General features: G+C 34.3%; 1 protein-coding gene across 1 annotated transcript; it reads right to left on the bottom strand.

The window, feature by feature from the left end:
• Nucleotides 1-3,339: 3,339 nt before the first annotated feature.
• On the bottom strand, nucleotides 3,340-6,988 carry LOC134751527 (zinc finger protein 572-like). The gene is made up of 5 exons (XM_063686965.1): nucleotides 5,799-6,988; nucleotides 5,464-5,562; nucleotides 4,898-5,016; nucleotides 4,323-4,484; nucleotides 3,340-3,593 (listed from the first exon to the last, which is right to left on the bottom strand). The coding sequence occupies exons 1-5, from the start codon at nucleotides 6,730-6,732 to the stop codon at nucleotides 3,363-3,365; spliced, it is 1,545 nt and encodes a 514-aa protein (XP_063543035.1). The 5' UTR covers nucleotides 6,733-6,988; the 3' UTR covers nucleotides 3,340-3,362.
• Nucleotides 6,989-15,779: the final 8,791 nt, after the last annotated feature.

Raw genomic sequence — 15,779 nt, 5'->3', positions numbered from 1 at the left:
AATTTATTTAGGTTTAATATATTTAGATTATCACTATTTACAGTATGTGTGACCAACACCGTTCACCACTTAATAAATACAATAATTTTGATTATTCGGAGCTTACTCGTATATACCACTGGAGCTTAAGGCTCCGGGAGACATTGATAAAAGAAAATATAAGTATTATTTGTTTGTCATATTATCATTAGTCCTAATTCTGAAACCGTTAACCTTTCAGGATTTTCGTAAGGTTATCATATAGATAGGTTAGGTTAGGTTTGTTTTATGACAATCCTTAAAAGTTAAGCGTTTCTAAAAAAAACCGGCCAAGTGCGAGTCAGACTTTTTAGTATTTGTTATAGCGGCAACAGAAATACATCATCTGTGAAAATTTCAACTGTCTTAGCTATCACGGTTCATGAGATACAGCCTGGTGACAGACAGACAGACGGACAGACGGACAGCGGAGTCTTAGTAATAGGGTCCCGTTTTTACCCTTTGGGTACGGAACCCTAAAAACAAATTATGACTAACGGAAATGCGGACAAACAATACATTATGACTTAAAACTTTGTGGGAATGGGAAACCATAGACCCGTATTTTTTTAAACATAGTTTAGTTATTAATGCCAATTATTGGAATAAATCAGTGATCAATTTTTTTCGGAAATATTTGAACTTGGAATTTTCGATATTATTAATTCAGGGAGTCAGGGAATAGTGTAATATCATCATCATCATCATCATGTCAGCCGATAGACGTCCACTGCTGGACATAGGCTGGATATAGCTCACTTAAATCTGGACAAACCTGATTGGGGAGTATACCTTACAGAAGCCTTTAAACGGTAAATATGTAATTGGTCTGTTCCTGATGATGTGCCAAAGTGAAAGTGAAAGTCCCGAGAATACTAGCTATTAATCTTTAGAAATTTTCTGTCAACAATTTTCTGGCAGTGAATATTTTTTACCAATGGGTTTGGCCGGTCGAAGTGTTTAGCAGATGGCGCCACCATATCTTGCCCTGTCAATCCCTAGAATTGTGTCAAAATGTTTTTTTAATGCCCTGGATGTCAGCCCTTTAAGCCAAATTTCATAAAATAAGGGGCAAGCTATGATAACCTATTATGATCTATGCAAACATTTGACAGTTGACAACCCCATTGTTCTCTTTAATATACCTACAGTTTTCAATGAGGGCTAACGCGTATGAATTCGCCGCTAGGGGCGCTAGTGTAGATGGTGGTCTTTTCCATAGTTCGAAATGTCAAATGTCACTTGTCACTTCAATGACTGAGCTGTTCTTTAGTCTTTTGGACCACCATCAACAGAGGCGCCAACTGGTGAGCAAAAAAACGATAGCCCTCATTCAATCAATTCAATTCAATTTATTTCAATTCAGACATAACATAAATATCCATAAGATTTTTAATTTTAATCTACAGTAGAAAGTTAGTAGGTTTATAATAGTGGTTGAAGAAAAACAAAATGCAAATTAAACTTTATTATTTATTTTAAACAATTATTAAGTATCTATACTGAGCGTGGCAGCAGCTGCCGCTAAAGGATTTCATCATTTAAAATTATGTATGTACTTAAAAATAACAAATACTTGGAGATCTTACGATGGAAAAATACTTACAAATTAAATACTCGCGAGATTCTTTGGAAAGCATTCTATATTTCTATATTTGTACAAGCTTATCTAACGCTAAAAGATAAAAGATAACATTTACATACAGATAGGTATATCATTATTTTACTAAACAGATCGATCACAAACCTAGTCCTCACAACCGTAGTGACGCCATTTTAATTATGTCATACTATCAATTGTTTCATAGATTACAATATCACTCTTTCACTAGATTTTAGTAAAAAGAAAAAGTTGATAATATTTACTCGTATTCTGACTTAACTTTTAGGTTTCTAGGTTTTGTCATTCTGGGCTTCTGGTCAAAAACCATGAATGCGATCTGTACCATCGACACAAAAAAAATATTGACCATCTTAGCAAAGTCTACTACTAAATAAGGGCTACCGCGTGTAATTTCGCCGCTAGGGGCGCTAGTGTAGATGGAGGTCTTTCAAAATGTCCAATGCATAAAAGTTTTGGGGGTTTCAAGCTTTTTATTGGGAATTTTAACTCCTTATTCATAATTGTGGTAAATCTTTGTCCATCTTTGATTAATCATGGTAAACAATAGATATAGCTCAATAAATGTTAGTGGTTTAAAAAAGTGCCAACTAAAATATATGCAAAATTAAACAGGTTGGAAAAATGGCACATTTAGACGTTAAAATACCTTTGTGTATATTAGAACGTATTGATTTTATAAAAATAAGCATAGAAGAATTTTGAGATCTGTTTTTCTGGACCTACATCTACAGTGGCGGCAACTGGTGAGCACAAAAACGGTAGCCCTCATTACCCAGTAACTGGGCAGTTATAAGTATATAAGAAATTGAGCAATTATAGGTGTTTTAGGAAGACGTTATTCTAAACTTTAGATAAACAATATAAATATTAGAAAACATCTAAATATATACAAAATAACATGAAGAAAATCTTCACAAATAATTTTCTAAATGTTTCATGAATAACTAGTAAAAAAATATAATATAAGTAATTATTAAACATTAAAAGTAGGTACAAAGCACGAGTTCATATTAATTAGTTCAAAATTAGTACTTGGAAGACTACTTGGTCCCTATATTATCTATTGGTGTAAGTATTTGTTTAACACTAAACTATAAAATGTTTTCTAAAAAATGCTTCTTAGAGATCTTTTGTTTCTAAAACAGAGGAATAGTTTTTATTAACTAAAACATTTAACAATGGAATAATTATTAACTTGACTTACAACTACAGTCTTTCAAATGAGCATTTTCATTATAAAACTTGAGCTATTTTGTACAAAATATCTAACTACCTAGTCGAATTTTTGTACTTTAACAAAATAAATTTTATTAATTATTAAAAAGAAAATAAGTTCTTACAAGTCGACCTATACCATCTTCCTCTTATCATTTTCATTCTTTACAAAATACCTACTGTGTTCATACGGCATTTCATTGACTTCTCTTTAGCTTAATACCACTAGGTACTTTCCTGCCTTACTTCTCTTTTTCTAATTGGTAACTTAATTAGGTAAAGAAAAGTAAGGCAATGTCTTCATAGCGACGCCACCAGAGCTCGGCACCCGCTGACACTGTTCCATCCGTCGGAGACATGGTGAGAGATAAGTCATGGGTACACTAGACTTTACTGAAGACATTCTGGTATGATTTAAAATACTGCCAGAGATAATAAGGTCCGGTGTAGCGTCCGACCATAGTCTACAGTTGTGGTAAGTTTACAGGCAGTTACAGTCCTGAATCTATAATCTCTGTAACCTTGGCACAGTCAACTTATCCCTGATACACCTAAGCGTCGTCAGTTTTGCGGGCGAGCTCGGCACCATCTGTTCCTGCTCTATCCGACGAGGTCGCGGTGGTAGACAAGTCCTGGGCACGCTGGTGACGTGGGGGTGGGACTTGACGTGTTTTCGGAGGGAGGAAGGGTCGGTGTAGCGCTTGCCGCAGCCGGCTGCTCCGCAGGCGTACGGTCTCTGGAAGATAGACATCATGATTATTAGAACTGTAGAAAACGAATAGAGAGCGCATGTTCTTGAAAAAGATGGCGACGGATGAGGACGAGAAAAATCATACCGACGGTAACATTGGCGGGAGAAGCTTGTTTGGCTAACAGTATAAAACAGTATTTTTTTTAGGGGCTTGGTTGTAGCTCCGAAGGGGGATTGCACGTTCATTCCTCATATTAAAATTTTGATTGTATCATCAGAGGTTCTTTAAGTAGGTAGGTATATTTCTGGAACATCTACTGACGTAACATACATTTATTAATTTCCGCTACCTAAAGGTTGCCTGAAAGAGATCGCTTTTTAGCGATTAGGGGGTCTGTTGTTTACCTCTTCTTGATTTGTTGTATTCATTTTATTGTTTTCTTTATTGAGGTGTGCAATAAAGAGTATTTGTATTGTATTTAAGGTAAAAGTCCTCTCTCTCGCTCGATATGCTAAGTATGTACGTGACGCTCTGATGTCACAATCATTGTCAATGACTTAGGTAAGTTTAAAGATGATTGCGACAGTGACGAGCACTCGAATGTCTACCTTAGAGAGACCCCACTAGCGTCTTATGAGCGTCAGCGTCTAGTCAAATCATGGCTGCTGCTACTCGATGCAACGTTGGCGCAACTGCACAGCGTCGTCATTTTCCTACTACACCGACGCGCAAATGACGCTAGTGTGAGGTGGCCCTTACACCGATGTACTTACAGCATTAAAATGCGTCCTCTGATGCTTAGCCCGATCCGAGGAGTTGGAGAACGCCTTCCGACAATGCGGCGCGGGGCAGGCGTACGGCCGCTCACCCGTGTGCGATCTCACGTGGATCTTGAGGTTCTCCAGGCGGGAGAATGCTTTGCCGCAACCTGGGTGCTGGGGTGTACAGATATAAATTAGATCAGGAGTTCAGGGATCACATGACAAAATTTCTTATTTGCGACCACCAACTGTTTGAGTTGTCAAACATTTTAATTTAGATCCAAGCTTTTATCGCTGACTGTAGTTTTCTCTCAGCAGGCAACTAATACTCATTGACACAATTCTAACAAACCCAAACACAATCAGGTTGCGTTGTTTTATCACAGAGTTTCTGTGATCACCTCCTGTCTCCATCATCAGATCAGCTCGATGGTACCATAATATTGCAATGTCCCACGTATGTGAAGTTTCTGCTTAATCGAATAATAGGAAGTGGGTCTAAATTTAACGCGAACATAACTACAACGTTGCCAGTTAAATAAAAGCTCGTAAAAAGAACTAAACGGAAGATTCATTGATGCTCTTACATGACAGCGATTAGGCTTATGTCCGGAATGAACCCGCATGTGTATGAGCAGCTTGTAGCGCGCGTTGAATGGGCGCCGTGCGCGCGCGCACTCGCGCCACAGGCAGCTAAATTCGTCACCTGCAATAATGGACATTCTGAGAAAGATGATATGACTAATTATTTAAAAGTTATGCTGTTGAATCACACTTCTATCAAATTGTAAAAAAGATTATGTTGCTTTTTTGGTTGCCATCTAACTTAAGCGCTTATTTATTACCTACATGACCTACATCCACACGGTCGCCGGGCACTTTGAGAGGTCCCTTATTTTCTATGGAAAGCATCACGTGATCACCTGTCATGTCATAGAAAAGTAAGCACCGGAAGCTCCGGCCTGGACACGGCCCGGTCTAACGTGAGTCATCGTTAAACGTGATAAGCGCTTTACGAATATGTACCTAGTTAGACTGCTTAATTTTCCCTAGTCGGTAAAAATGGATTAGGTGCAACCTTTGATCTGACTGACACACAGATAATTGGACTTTTATATCCCTGTTCTACAAAAAAATTAGATTATTTATTTACCTTTATATGTATTAACATGTGCTCTTTCAATGTGTTCCACCAGAGTATTCTGATTCGGATACCTCTCGTAGCAATGTTCCCATAAGCACACTCGTTCTCCTGAAAGTAAAATAACAGGTTATGGCATATTAAACACATACTTTACACATCTCACATATCTGGCAGTAAATTTCACAGTACTGGACAATCTGGACATGGTCCCAATAATTGCTAACTACCATCAATTTTAACCAAGCAATATTGACATAGGTGACAAACGGGATGTCAAACCCTAGGACGTTTACCTTAGATCCAATATATTTTACTACTTGTTTATTTAAAAAGACAACAGTTACCTTGTGATTTGTCCTTTGCTGTTCTTCTTTCAGTTGAGTAATTGTACTTATTCTCAACATTAACTTCTTCATTCTCCCTTTCAAAATTCAATCCAAAATCATCCAAGTTAACGAAAAGTTCATCTTCATCTAATAATTCAGAGTTTTCATCGTAGTAAGTTGAACTCTGCACGTCGCTCTCGATAGATTCTGACACTGAAACTTTTCTTTCATGTCTTTCAAAATTAAATTCAGTACAACTTGTCGGTGTATCTGGTAAAATATAGGTTTTATCGCTATCTAAATTATACAAGATGTTGTTTGGATAACTGTATTGTTCTAAACTGTTAACCACGTTAGTATTATTATTGTTATTTACAATGGTTTCATTTGTTTGGCTATAGTACTGTTTTTGTGGTACTTCTTCTACGTTATAATTGCAATAACGTTTTGCAAAAGCAGTTTCTATAGAAGGTAATTGGTTAGGTTCTGTTGGAGTAGCAAGATATTCTTCTTTGAAACCGGAGTTTGAATTTTCACCATCTTCTCGACAAAGCTCATCAATTAACGATTCGTCATCTATGTAGTCATTATTTCCTTCATAAAAGTTAGTTTCAGCTCTTGTTTCGCTATAAGATTCGCTTTTAAAACTATTGTCATCAAACTCGATGCTGTCTAGATCTAAGAGCACCTCTTTTATATTATGTTCCTTGATATTCTTATCAATTACTTCATCTATTATTTCAAAGTCAGTGTTGGGAGTGGTTCCATTGTTCCAATCGAGGACTTCAAAATCGAAGCTCTCTTCATTTCCATGTTTGAAGTTATCGCTCTTTCTCTTATTATTTTCTATTTCTAAATTAAATTGCGACATGTAATAAGCGTGTAGGTCTGTGACGCTATCAGCCTCTTGAAGCAGGCCGTCGTCTTCGTAAGGTGTGATGAATTCAGCCATATCGGGTTCATTTACCTATAAAAGTTCAGTAATCTTAAGACCATTGACATGTGGTGTTTGCGTTTGCGCATGTGGCTTCGCTATTATTATAAAAATAAACTTTCTCCACTCGCGGCCATCTGCGAATTATAAATTTAATCGTTTTTTTTTTGCGTTGTATTACAGGCTGGCAACACGTGTTAAGTGCTGCAACCTATTTTGACGGAGAGGAAGTTACCGTTAGCTAATGATACCTAAAGTTAGGTCAACTGTATTTTTGGATATCATTAGGCTATTGTAAGTAGTTATTTATCTTTACGGAAGCTACCAGAAATGTGTAGAAATATATATATATATATTTAACCTACTCGTAGTACCGATTAATTATTATTAGGTATATCGCCTGCGCTTGCGTTATGTACTTTTCAAAACTTTTTTAAGTATTTTGCGAGTTTAGGTGTCGCAAACCTATTGCACGTTATTGTCATAATTTCTAGAAACAAGGGTTCCGTACATTACACAATTTAAACAATGTATTTTTTACGTGAAACGTGAGTGAAATGTCTTTAATAAACCCGTAGGGGTCGAATCAAAAACTAAGTAATTAAGTCCGACTCACCTTGACTGCACATTTATAATAGGTTTTCCTGTGATCTATACGTAAAGACTTATATTGACCGGGATAAAGACCGTGATTACCTTTTGTATTAAAAAAAGGTAATCACGGTCTAATCCCGATCAATATAAGTCTAGTGAAACTAACCGTGAATCATTCAAAACTCTAAATTTGATACGTAAAGAACTATTTTGAGTATTTTATTTTATTTTAGACCCATTAGTTTCAAAAAGTAGTTTTTTTCTCATTTAAATTTTTTTCACTTAAACTATCGTGAGACATATTTCAAAATATTTATCAGTACGGTTTTTACTCACTATTATTTTTAGTCGCTTTTGGCGACATGTTTCGGATTCTTGAATCCGACTCTTGAAAGCGACTAAAAATAATAGTGAGTAAAAACCGTACTGATAAATATTTTAAATTTTTTTATTTTCGTTTTTGTTAGTTGGGCTGGTTATGCATATTAATGCAAATCAAACATTATGAGAAACCTTAGAGATGACAAAACACGGTATATTTTTATTATATTTAAAAACAACGAGCATTTGTATATTTTAGAATAAATAATTATTAAAACAAACAAAAATTTACTATAGTTTGGCCAACCATATCCGTCAGTAGAAAAATAATAATAAATAAATAAATTCTTTTTTTTCGACAGACTTAGGATCATATTAAATATTAGTACATAAAATTATTATATTAACATTAAGATTAAAATTAAAGTTAAATTAGACTAAATTACATTAAAATTAATTCAATTTATTAATGTAATGTTATACTATATTGATAATGATTATAAATGTTAATAAGTTTTTAAACTCTTCCAAAAATATATATACATACTATGGATTATATCAAGTATAATCATTATATTTTAACCTAGTCTAAAATAATAAGAGCCTTAGAGGATTGGACACCAGCACGTGAATCTTATGACAGTGATTCAGGTACTGGCAGTCAAACCTCTACCAAAAAGGCGGCAATTTTAAAAAATGTAGGCGCGAAGAGTTGTCTTTCCGTAAAAAAATTGAATTGCGTTTTTTTCTACTGACAGACTGGGTTGACCCGAGTATACCTATTAAGTTACTTTATTAATTGAATTTTAATCTTTATTTTTATTTTTGAATTTTAATCTTTTTAATTTTATTTCAATTTTAATTTAATTTTATTATGATTTAATTGTTTGTTTATTTATATTTATTCGACTGTATGTGTTGTTTTATGAATTTTGTGATTAATTATTTTTAATTCTGTTTGTAAATTATTGTGTACATAATATGGACTATTTTATTATTATTTATTCTATATTAAAATCTTACATTACATCAGACAGAAAAGTGCCGTGAAACCCTATCGGGTTTGTATCAATTGGTCTGCAATAAACGATTACATTACATTACATTTATAAAAATATTAAAATACTAAATACCATTAAATAAATAAGTGCTCTTTGATTTATCAAACTATAATTGTTTTAACTTGTTTGTTTAAAAAAAAGATGTAGGTACCTAACCATACCCTTACTTTATTATTTTACTCATTTCACTCTCACTCTTTATAATCATACTTAACCTTTTTTTTTGTTAAGTATCTATGTACCTATATATATCTATGTACCTATAATTATAATCTTAATGATGATAATTTGTTGTGTTGTGTTAAATTATAAGGCTCATCCGGTTGTGTCCTAGCCCTAAGTTAGCTCCTAGTCATTAGTTAATTAGCATGTTAATTTGTTTTGTAATTGTACTAACATTATTTTTATTAGCTATGTAAGTTACTAACACATATGGGTGTATTATGCCTGAAATAAATAATAATTTAACTTAATTTATATTAAATCTTTATGAGGTGTGCATTTATGAGTAATATGAGTAGGTATTGTATTATATTGTACCTATTGTTGTTTATTACACAGTGTATTATTTTATTACATTACATTCTATTTATTAATGAGTGCAAAAAATAAAACTTAAAAATACTTTAATTTCTTTTTCTGATTTTTTTTACAAAACTACCATATCTAAAAGTATTTATTTATAAATATTAAAATAAAGAATATCTTGATTAAAATCATTAATATCAGATTATACCGCATGCCAATGTTGTTGCACGACATAAAATAATGATTTAATTCGCTCTGTCAGCAGAAATGTTCATAATTACAGGAATGTCCAAAAATAAAAGCATAAAACGAAAAAAAACTTACCGATAACTAATCAATCACTGTAGCACGTCACTAAAACGGCGGGAACTGTCAACGTGACACATAACCTAACTTTTGCCGCGCAAACAAAATGGCCGACGTCCACACTCTCCCGTGACTCTTTCAGGAATAACAGGAGCACTTTGGATAGCGAAAAAACTATTGAAACTACACACATGTTCTTTCCTCGTGGCAATCTTAACTTTACAGCTATATTTCTAAGATGTAACCCTTAATTTAATAAAAATAAGACTGATTTTAGCTTGAGATTGACTTCTATAGTGGTAATTTGGTTGGTTTCAGTTCTTTACACTCTTTTGGCGCCATACACAATCCATTTGAAGATTTTATTGATTCATTTGTCACTTTTTTCGTGCACAGAAGCGTAAAATTTTTAACAGGTACTTAAAATGAATGGATGTCTTGAGATGACTTCGTTCTTATTTTGAAAAGTTTACTTAGAAACATGGCAAAGTGGCGCTATATAAGCTATATTACAGGAAGGTAGCCGTTCCATTTAGTATAGGCCATTATTCTTTCTTACCATAGAATTGGACTATGCTAAGTATTCATAGTAATTATGCTACAACTAGCAAAACAGTCGTATAAGAATTGATATATTGTATAATGTATGTATATATGTAGATATTTATTTAAGTATATCATATAAAGTATATGTTTAAGTTTATGAATTCATAGTATATTAATTAGTATTTACTTTGTATATACTTATTTTGTAAATAGTAGGTAGCGATTATCGTTTTAATTTTTCGAGTATTAATCCTGCACCTAACAACCATCTCTTTTTAGCCCGGTGGTTGACTGGTAGAGAATGCCTTATGGCATTAAGTCCGCCATTTGTACTTATAATTTTATGTGCAATAAAGTTTAAAATAAATAAATAAATAATAAATACTCAGCCTGTAATTGTATAACAGCCGAGTTACGGTTGTTGAATCAGCAATATGTCGTAAAATAGCGGTTATCACGACTATTTAGTGATTTCTAATTTGTGTTATAATCATGTCATATAAACGTTTACAGCACTATCTTTTAGCACTTTTATTCCACCTTTAAACAAATGCAATATCCACACCAAATTGCAGCTTTCTAGCACTTAACAATCACGGAGCAATGCCGCGGACGGACAGACGGACATGGCGAAACTATAAGGGTTTCTAGGTGACTACGAAACCCTAAAAATCAAGCGCCTATTATCCAGAGCAAAAATATATACAAAAAAAAACACAAAAAGAGAGAAAACATAAAATTTGTATTTTGCAAGATTTGGACAAATGAAAAAATGTTTAAAAAAATATTCTTCAGAACGATAATTGTTTACAAAATAAGCCTCTTATCTACCTTCATAAAGAGAGCTTGAAATGACAAGCCAAGATCCGCCGCCTTTTTTGCTTTTAAAGTGTTTTACAACTTTTTATACGAGTAGGCAGGTCACGCAGGTTGTACAGAGTTAAGATATTGAGTTGCTCTTTAATGATTTATGGGGTAAAAGTTAAACATTCCTGTACCCCTTGTACATTTCATTCGTTAGCGTGATGTGACGTACACATTTGCGTTAAGTATCATTTTGTATGGGATTTTGAGTTTCCAAAACGTCCCGCTTGGCGCGTTGTTCAAAATCCCATACAAAAATAGACATAACGCAAACTTGAGCGCTCGTCACGCTATCGAATGAAATTTATTCTCATATGTCAAATTTATGAAATAAATTAGTTTTGAATGATTCACGGTTAGTTTCACTAGACTTATATTGACCGAAAAGGTAATCACGGTCTATATCCCGGTCAATATAAGTCTATATGAAAAAAATGTTTGCATAACACTGGGTAACAACAATTTTGTTACTATTTACACAAAATTAGGGACTTGTGAGTCTTGTGACGAACTATGTGTGACACCGGCTCACAGGTCGGTTTGTATCTTTGTAACGACAAAATCATAATTATATCGATAGCGATTTATTTTACTTGTCCTCGCACTTTTTAAACGTTAATAGTTATTTGTGCAACAAGAGAGGAAAGTTGGTTTTTCTTGCGAGTGTCTTTCTGATAGCAGACTGTGCAAGTGTTATTTTAAACGTCAAACCTATGAAATAATGATTTTTAAAATAACACTTGCACACAGTGCTATCAAAATCGCTGCCAAAGTTAGCTTGGTCTAACTCTAGACAGTCACCCTTGCCCGTGAAAGCTAGAGTAAGTAAATGCTTAGATTAAATTCTATCAAATCAACCTAATTTTATTAAAAGTATCTTCGAACTTCCCGGCAAATATCTAAGACTTCTATATCTTCTAGCAATTAGAACATATCGTAAGCAACTTTATTTCTATAATGCGTAACTGAAGATAATCTATGACCTATGTGCATCGACAAATAGATACAATGTCGCTATCTTTGGGTTAACGACTACTGTATGGACTTAGATTTCCACGTGTTGTTACCATACATAAGGGAAAGTCACCTTGTTAGTATATATAATAAATAAATAAATAAATATATATTTTTTTTATTTGGCAGGCAAGAAACCCAATTTTTACAATCTAACATAAAAGGTGTACGAATAAACAAATAAATACATATGTAATCCTAGGTAGGTGTTTGAGTCCTTGAATTAATAATTAATAAAATTAGGTTGATTTGATAGAATTTAATCTAAGTATTTACTTACTCTAGCTTTCACGTTTACTGTCGATATTTTGGTCCGTTTGTTTTTTATAATATTACAAATATACCAAGGGCCTTTCATGGAGCAGTACAAATACCTAGTTGTCTATACGGCAAAACCGTATATGTAGGCCCGAAGGTAAGCTTCGAAGGGTTTCAATGGCCAAAATCCGCTTTTTTCCTTTTCATGAATCCCAGGATGCTTAGCCAACGATAACGAAACGCTCTCTGTCACGCTATCACTCTTCCATTATTAGTGCGACGGTGACAGTTGCGTTTCGTTCGCTACGGAGCATAAACGATTGGTATGTTGGCTACGCACCCTGATTTCATATGAAGCCGAAGGCCGCACTGCAGGAGAGTAGAGCTAGTAATACGAACTAAAGGTCAAGTGTGATAGAGTCTGCTTGGAAAGAGTAGAGTCGTGGAAGTTTGTAATTTTATTGCAGTGCCCTTACAGGGTTGTGTTGAAACAATAATAATCATAAGATCTTTTTGTACACACAAAGCAATGATTAAATGAATATGAATATGAATATATGAAATCCAATAGGAAACCTACATTATATGACGAGTCTTCTCTTTCCGCACAGAATCTAAGGAGTAAACTGTGAGGCCGCTTTCGCCTAATTTTAATATATATACTTTGGCTCAGTTTGGCAGTAGAAAAAGACGGCAATTTTTAAAAATGTAGGCGTGAAGTCTTGATGTCCCATAGAAATTTTGAATTTCCCGCCTTTCTCTACTGACAAGTTGGGTGTGTTTGAGTATAAATTAAATATGGCATGACTGGCAAACAGAATGTCATAAAACAAAAGTAAAAAAAACCGGCCAAGTGCGAGTCGGACTCGCGCACCGAGGGTTCCGTATTTTTTAGTATTTTTTGTTATAGCGGCAACAGAAATACATCATCTGGGAAAATTTCAACTGTCTCAGCTATCACGGTTCAAGAGATACAGCCTGGTGACAGGCAAACGGACAGACGGACAGCGGAGTCTTAGTAATAGGGTCCCGTTTTTACCCTTTGGGTACGGAACCCTAAAAAAGACGTTATTTTTTATAAATGTAGGCGTGAAGTGTTGTGTAGAAAATTTGAATTTCGCGCCTTTTTCTACTGACATAAATATTGAATTGAGTATAAATTAAAGCCTGACCAGGAATATGATCACGCGCCATGTTGCGGAATTTCACTGGAACTATTTTTTTCATATACTGAACTTTCACCCTATACATGAGAATAACAGCGCCCTCTTGATAATGATCATATATTTCTGGTCAGGCTTTAAATATTGCATGACTAGTAAACGGAATGTCATAAAACAAAAGTAAAAAAAAAATAGTAGGTACATGGTTGGTATAATAGCGTGAGTGATAAAAAGTAAAAGTTTGAAAAAGGAAGAAAGTGCACGCGCAGCCGATGCACTTATGGATGACACGTGTGACGAGATGCAGCGACGAGACACGCACCAGTGCAAGATATAATTATTAATATATTCAATGAAGCTTAGAGGTATCAGAAACACAAATTGACTAAGTCCCACGGTAAGCCCAAGGAGGCTTGTGTTATGGGTACTTAGACAACGATATATATAACATATAAATACTTAAAAAAAAAAAATATATATAGAAAACACCCAAGACTCAGGAACAAATATCTGTGCTCATCACACAAATAAATGCCCTTACCGGGATTCGAACCCAGGACCATCGGCTTTAATATATACATATATATACTTTTTTAAATGCTACGTCGGTGGCAAACAAGCATACGGCCCCCTGCCACGGGCGCCAGCGGTCACCGTAGTCTATGGACGCCTACAACTCCAGAGGTGTTACATGCGCGTTGCCGACCCTAACACCCCCACACCCTCGTTGAGCTCAGGTAACTCATCGGCAGGAACGCAATAGGGTAGGGTCTAGTGTTATTTGGTTGCGGCCAGTAATAATACTAGTAAAACAAAATTGCCCGATGATTTTAATAAATTTCTAAACAGTACATAATTAACGAATCAGACAGATGATATAATATGGGTAAAAAAAACAAACGAACAATCAAGGAATTTAATTTCAGCACCATTTTGTATCTTGTCACAGTTACAATTATAGACAAGATATATACAGTGGTACTACGTAAACGAAATTAATAACTAGCTTAAATCTAAAATAGGCCCTTGAGGCATTGTACCAAGGATGCTGGCGGCATTTCCCCGCTGTATCGCAATGCTGATACGTTGTGCGAGAAAGCCGCCAGCTCTTCGGTCACCAGTTACGTCAACCAGACGCTTCGCGATTTCTGCAAACAACTTATGCGCGCTGGGACCCCATGGACCTAGAGTTTCAACTCCAAACCAAATGGAACGAAATGATACTCTCTACCGAGGCTCTTATATTTATTACGTTTTAAAATTTCGGCGCTGTAAAATTGTAATTTTAAAATTGTAATTACATTGTAAGTATTATAATCAAAAAACATTGTCCTTCCTTCTCCGTTAGTCGTGTAAATTGTACACTTATAACTATGTCACGATGAAATTTGACAAAGTGTTTATGCAAAATTGAGTCAACTATTTTTTTTAAACCATCTTACATCGCAAGTATAGCTTTCATCCTTGAACAATGTGTGCCACAAGGTTTACACTAAGATAAATATAAATGCTTACAAAATGAAATAATTATTTGTCTCCATCAATAAGTCGAGTTTATGTAAGAAAGTTAGGGCTTTTACGTCCTTTTATATTAAAAATTAAATTAATCGTAACTCGTAATACGCGCGATCATATTCATAACCTTTTATTTTCTAAATTTTACTATTTTACACTCTAATACTATTAAGATAAAGCTGAAAAACGATAAACTGTACTATACGTACGTATTAAATTTATGAACCGTATTATAATAGCATTACGGTCTATAATGTCATGCGTAATTTTGCTTTTACGGTTTAAACTTTTCGTGGCAAAAAGTCTTAACTGACTAGTTTTTCTTCATAAGTAAAGCTCTTTATTGTTTGAATGGTTGTGTTTGTTTGATGCATTATTACAATAACACTCATTACTTAGAAGCAGTTAATTTATTTGTGTTTTAACCGTTGATCACCTAACTGCGGTAGCTGACTGAGTGTTTCATGTTTCAGGGGGTCGTAGGTCCAGCCCCGTATGTCAATGTGTGACTGCACAACCTGTACTGTCAAGGAATTTGATTTTCTACCATTAAGATCCTTGTCACAGTGACTAAATAAATAAATAAATCTAAACTAAAAACGGAAGAATATGCAAACGTGAAACCCGTTTGCATATTCTTCCGTTTTTAGTTTAATTTTTATTTAGTCATGTAGAGTGAGAAAAACTGTTTATTGTCTTTTCTATTTTTGAAATTTTTCCTTACTTAAAAAGTTAAAATTTAACACGCCTCCCTTGATGCTTCATCGCAGTTTGCTCCAATGTAATGTAATTAGAATATTGATAAATTCATTCTTTAGTTGATCATCTCCAATCCTAACTCTTTAAACTACAATTTTTTTTTCTCTGTTTATTGACAATCATTTATTTATATAAT

Source organism: Cydia strobilella, chromosome 22 (assembly GCF_947568885.1).
Source record: "Cydia strobilella chromosome 22, ilCydStro3.1, whole genome shotgun sequence".
Classification (NCBI taxonomy): Eukaryota; Metazoa; Arthropoda; class Insecta; order Lepidoptera; family Tortricidae; genus Cydia; species Cydia strobilella.
Note: the sequence above shows the minus strand (reverse complement) of the source record. Positions and strands in the feature narration are given on the sequence as shown.

Bases quoted from the DNA above. Each gene is read 5' to 3' on its own strand.
- LOC134751527 (XM_063686965.1), bottom strand. From the start codon at position 6,732: ATGGCTGAATTCATCACACCTTACGAAGACGACGGCCTGCTTCAAGAG. The intron at 5,563-5,798 runs GTAACTGTTGTC...TTTTACTTTCAG, and splicing joins AGCAAAGGACAAATCACAAG to GAGAACGAGTGTGCTTATGG. The intron at 5,017-5,463 runs GTAAATAAATAA...CCATTATTGCAG, and splicing joins ACATGTTAATACATATAAAG to GTGACGAATTTAGCTGCCTG.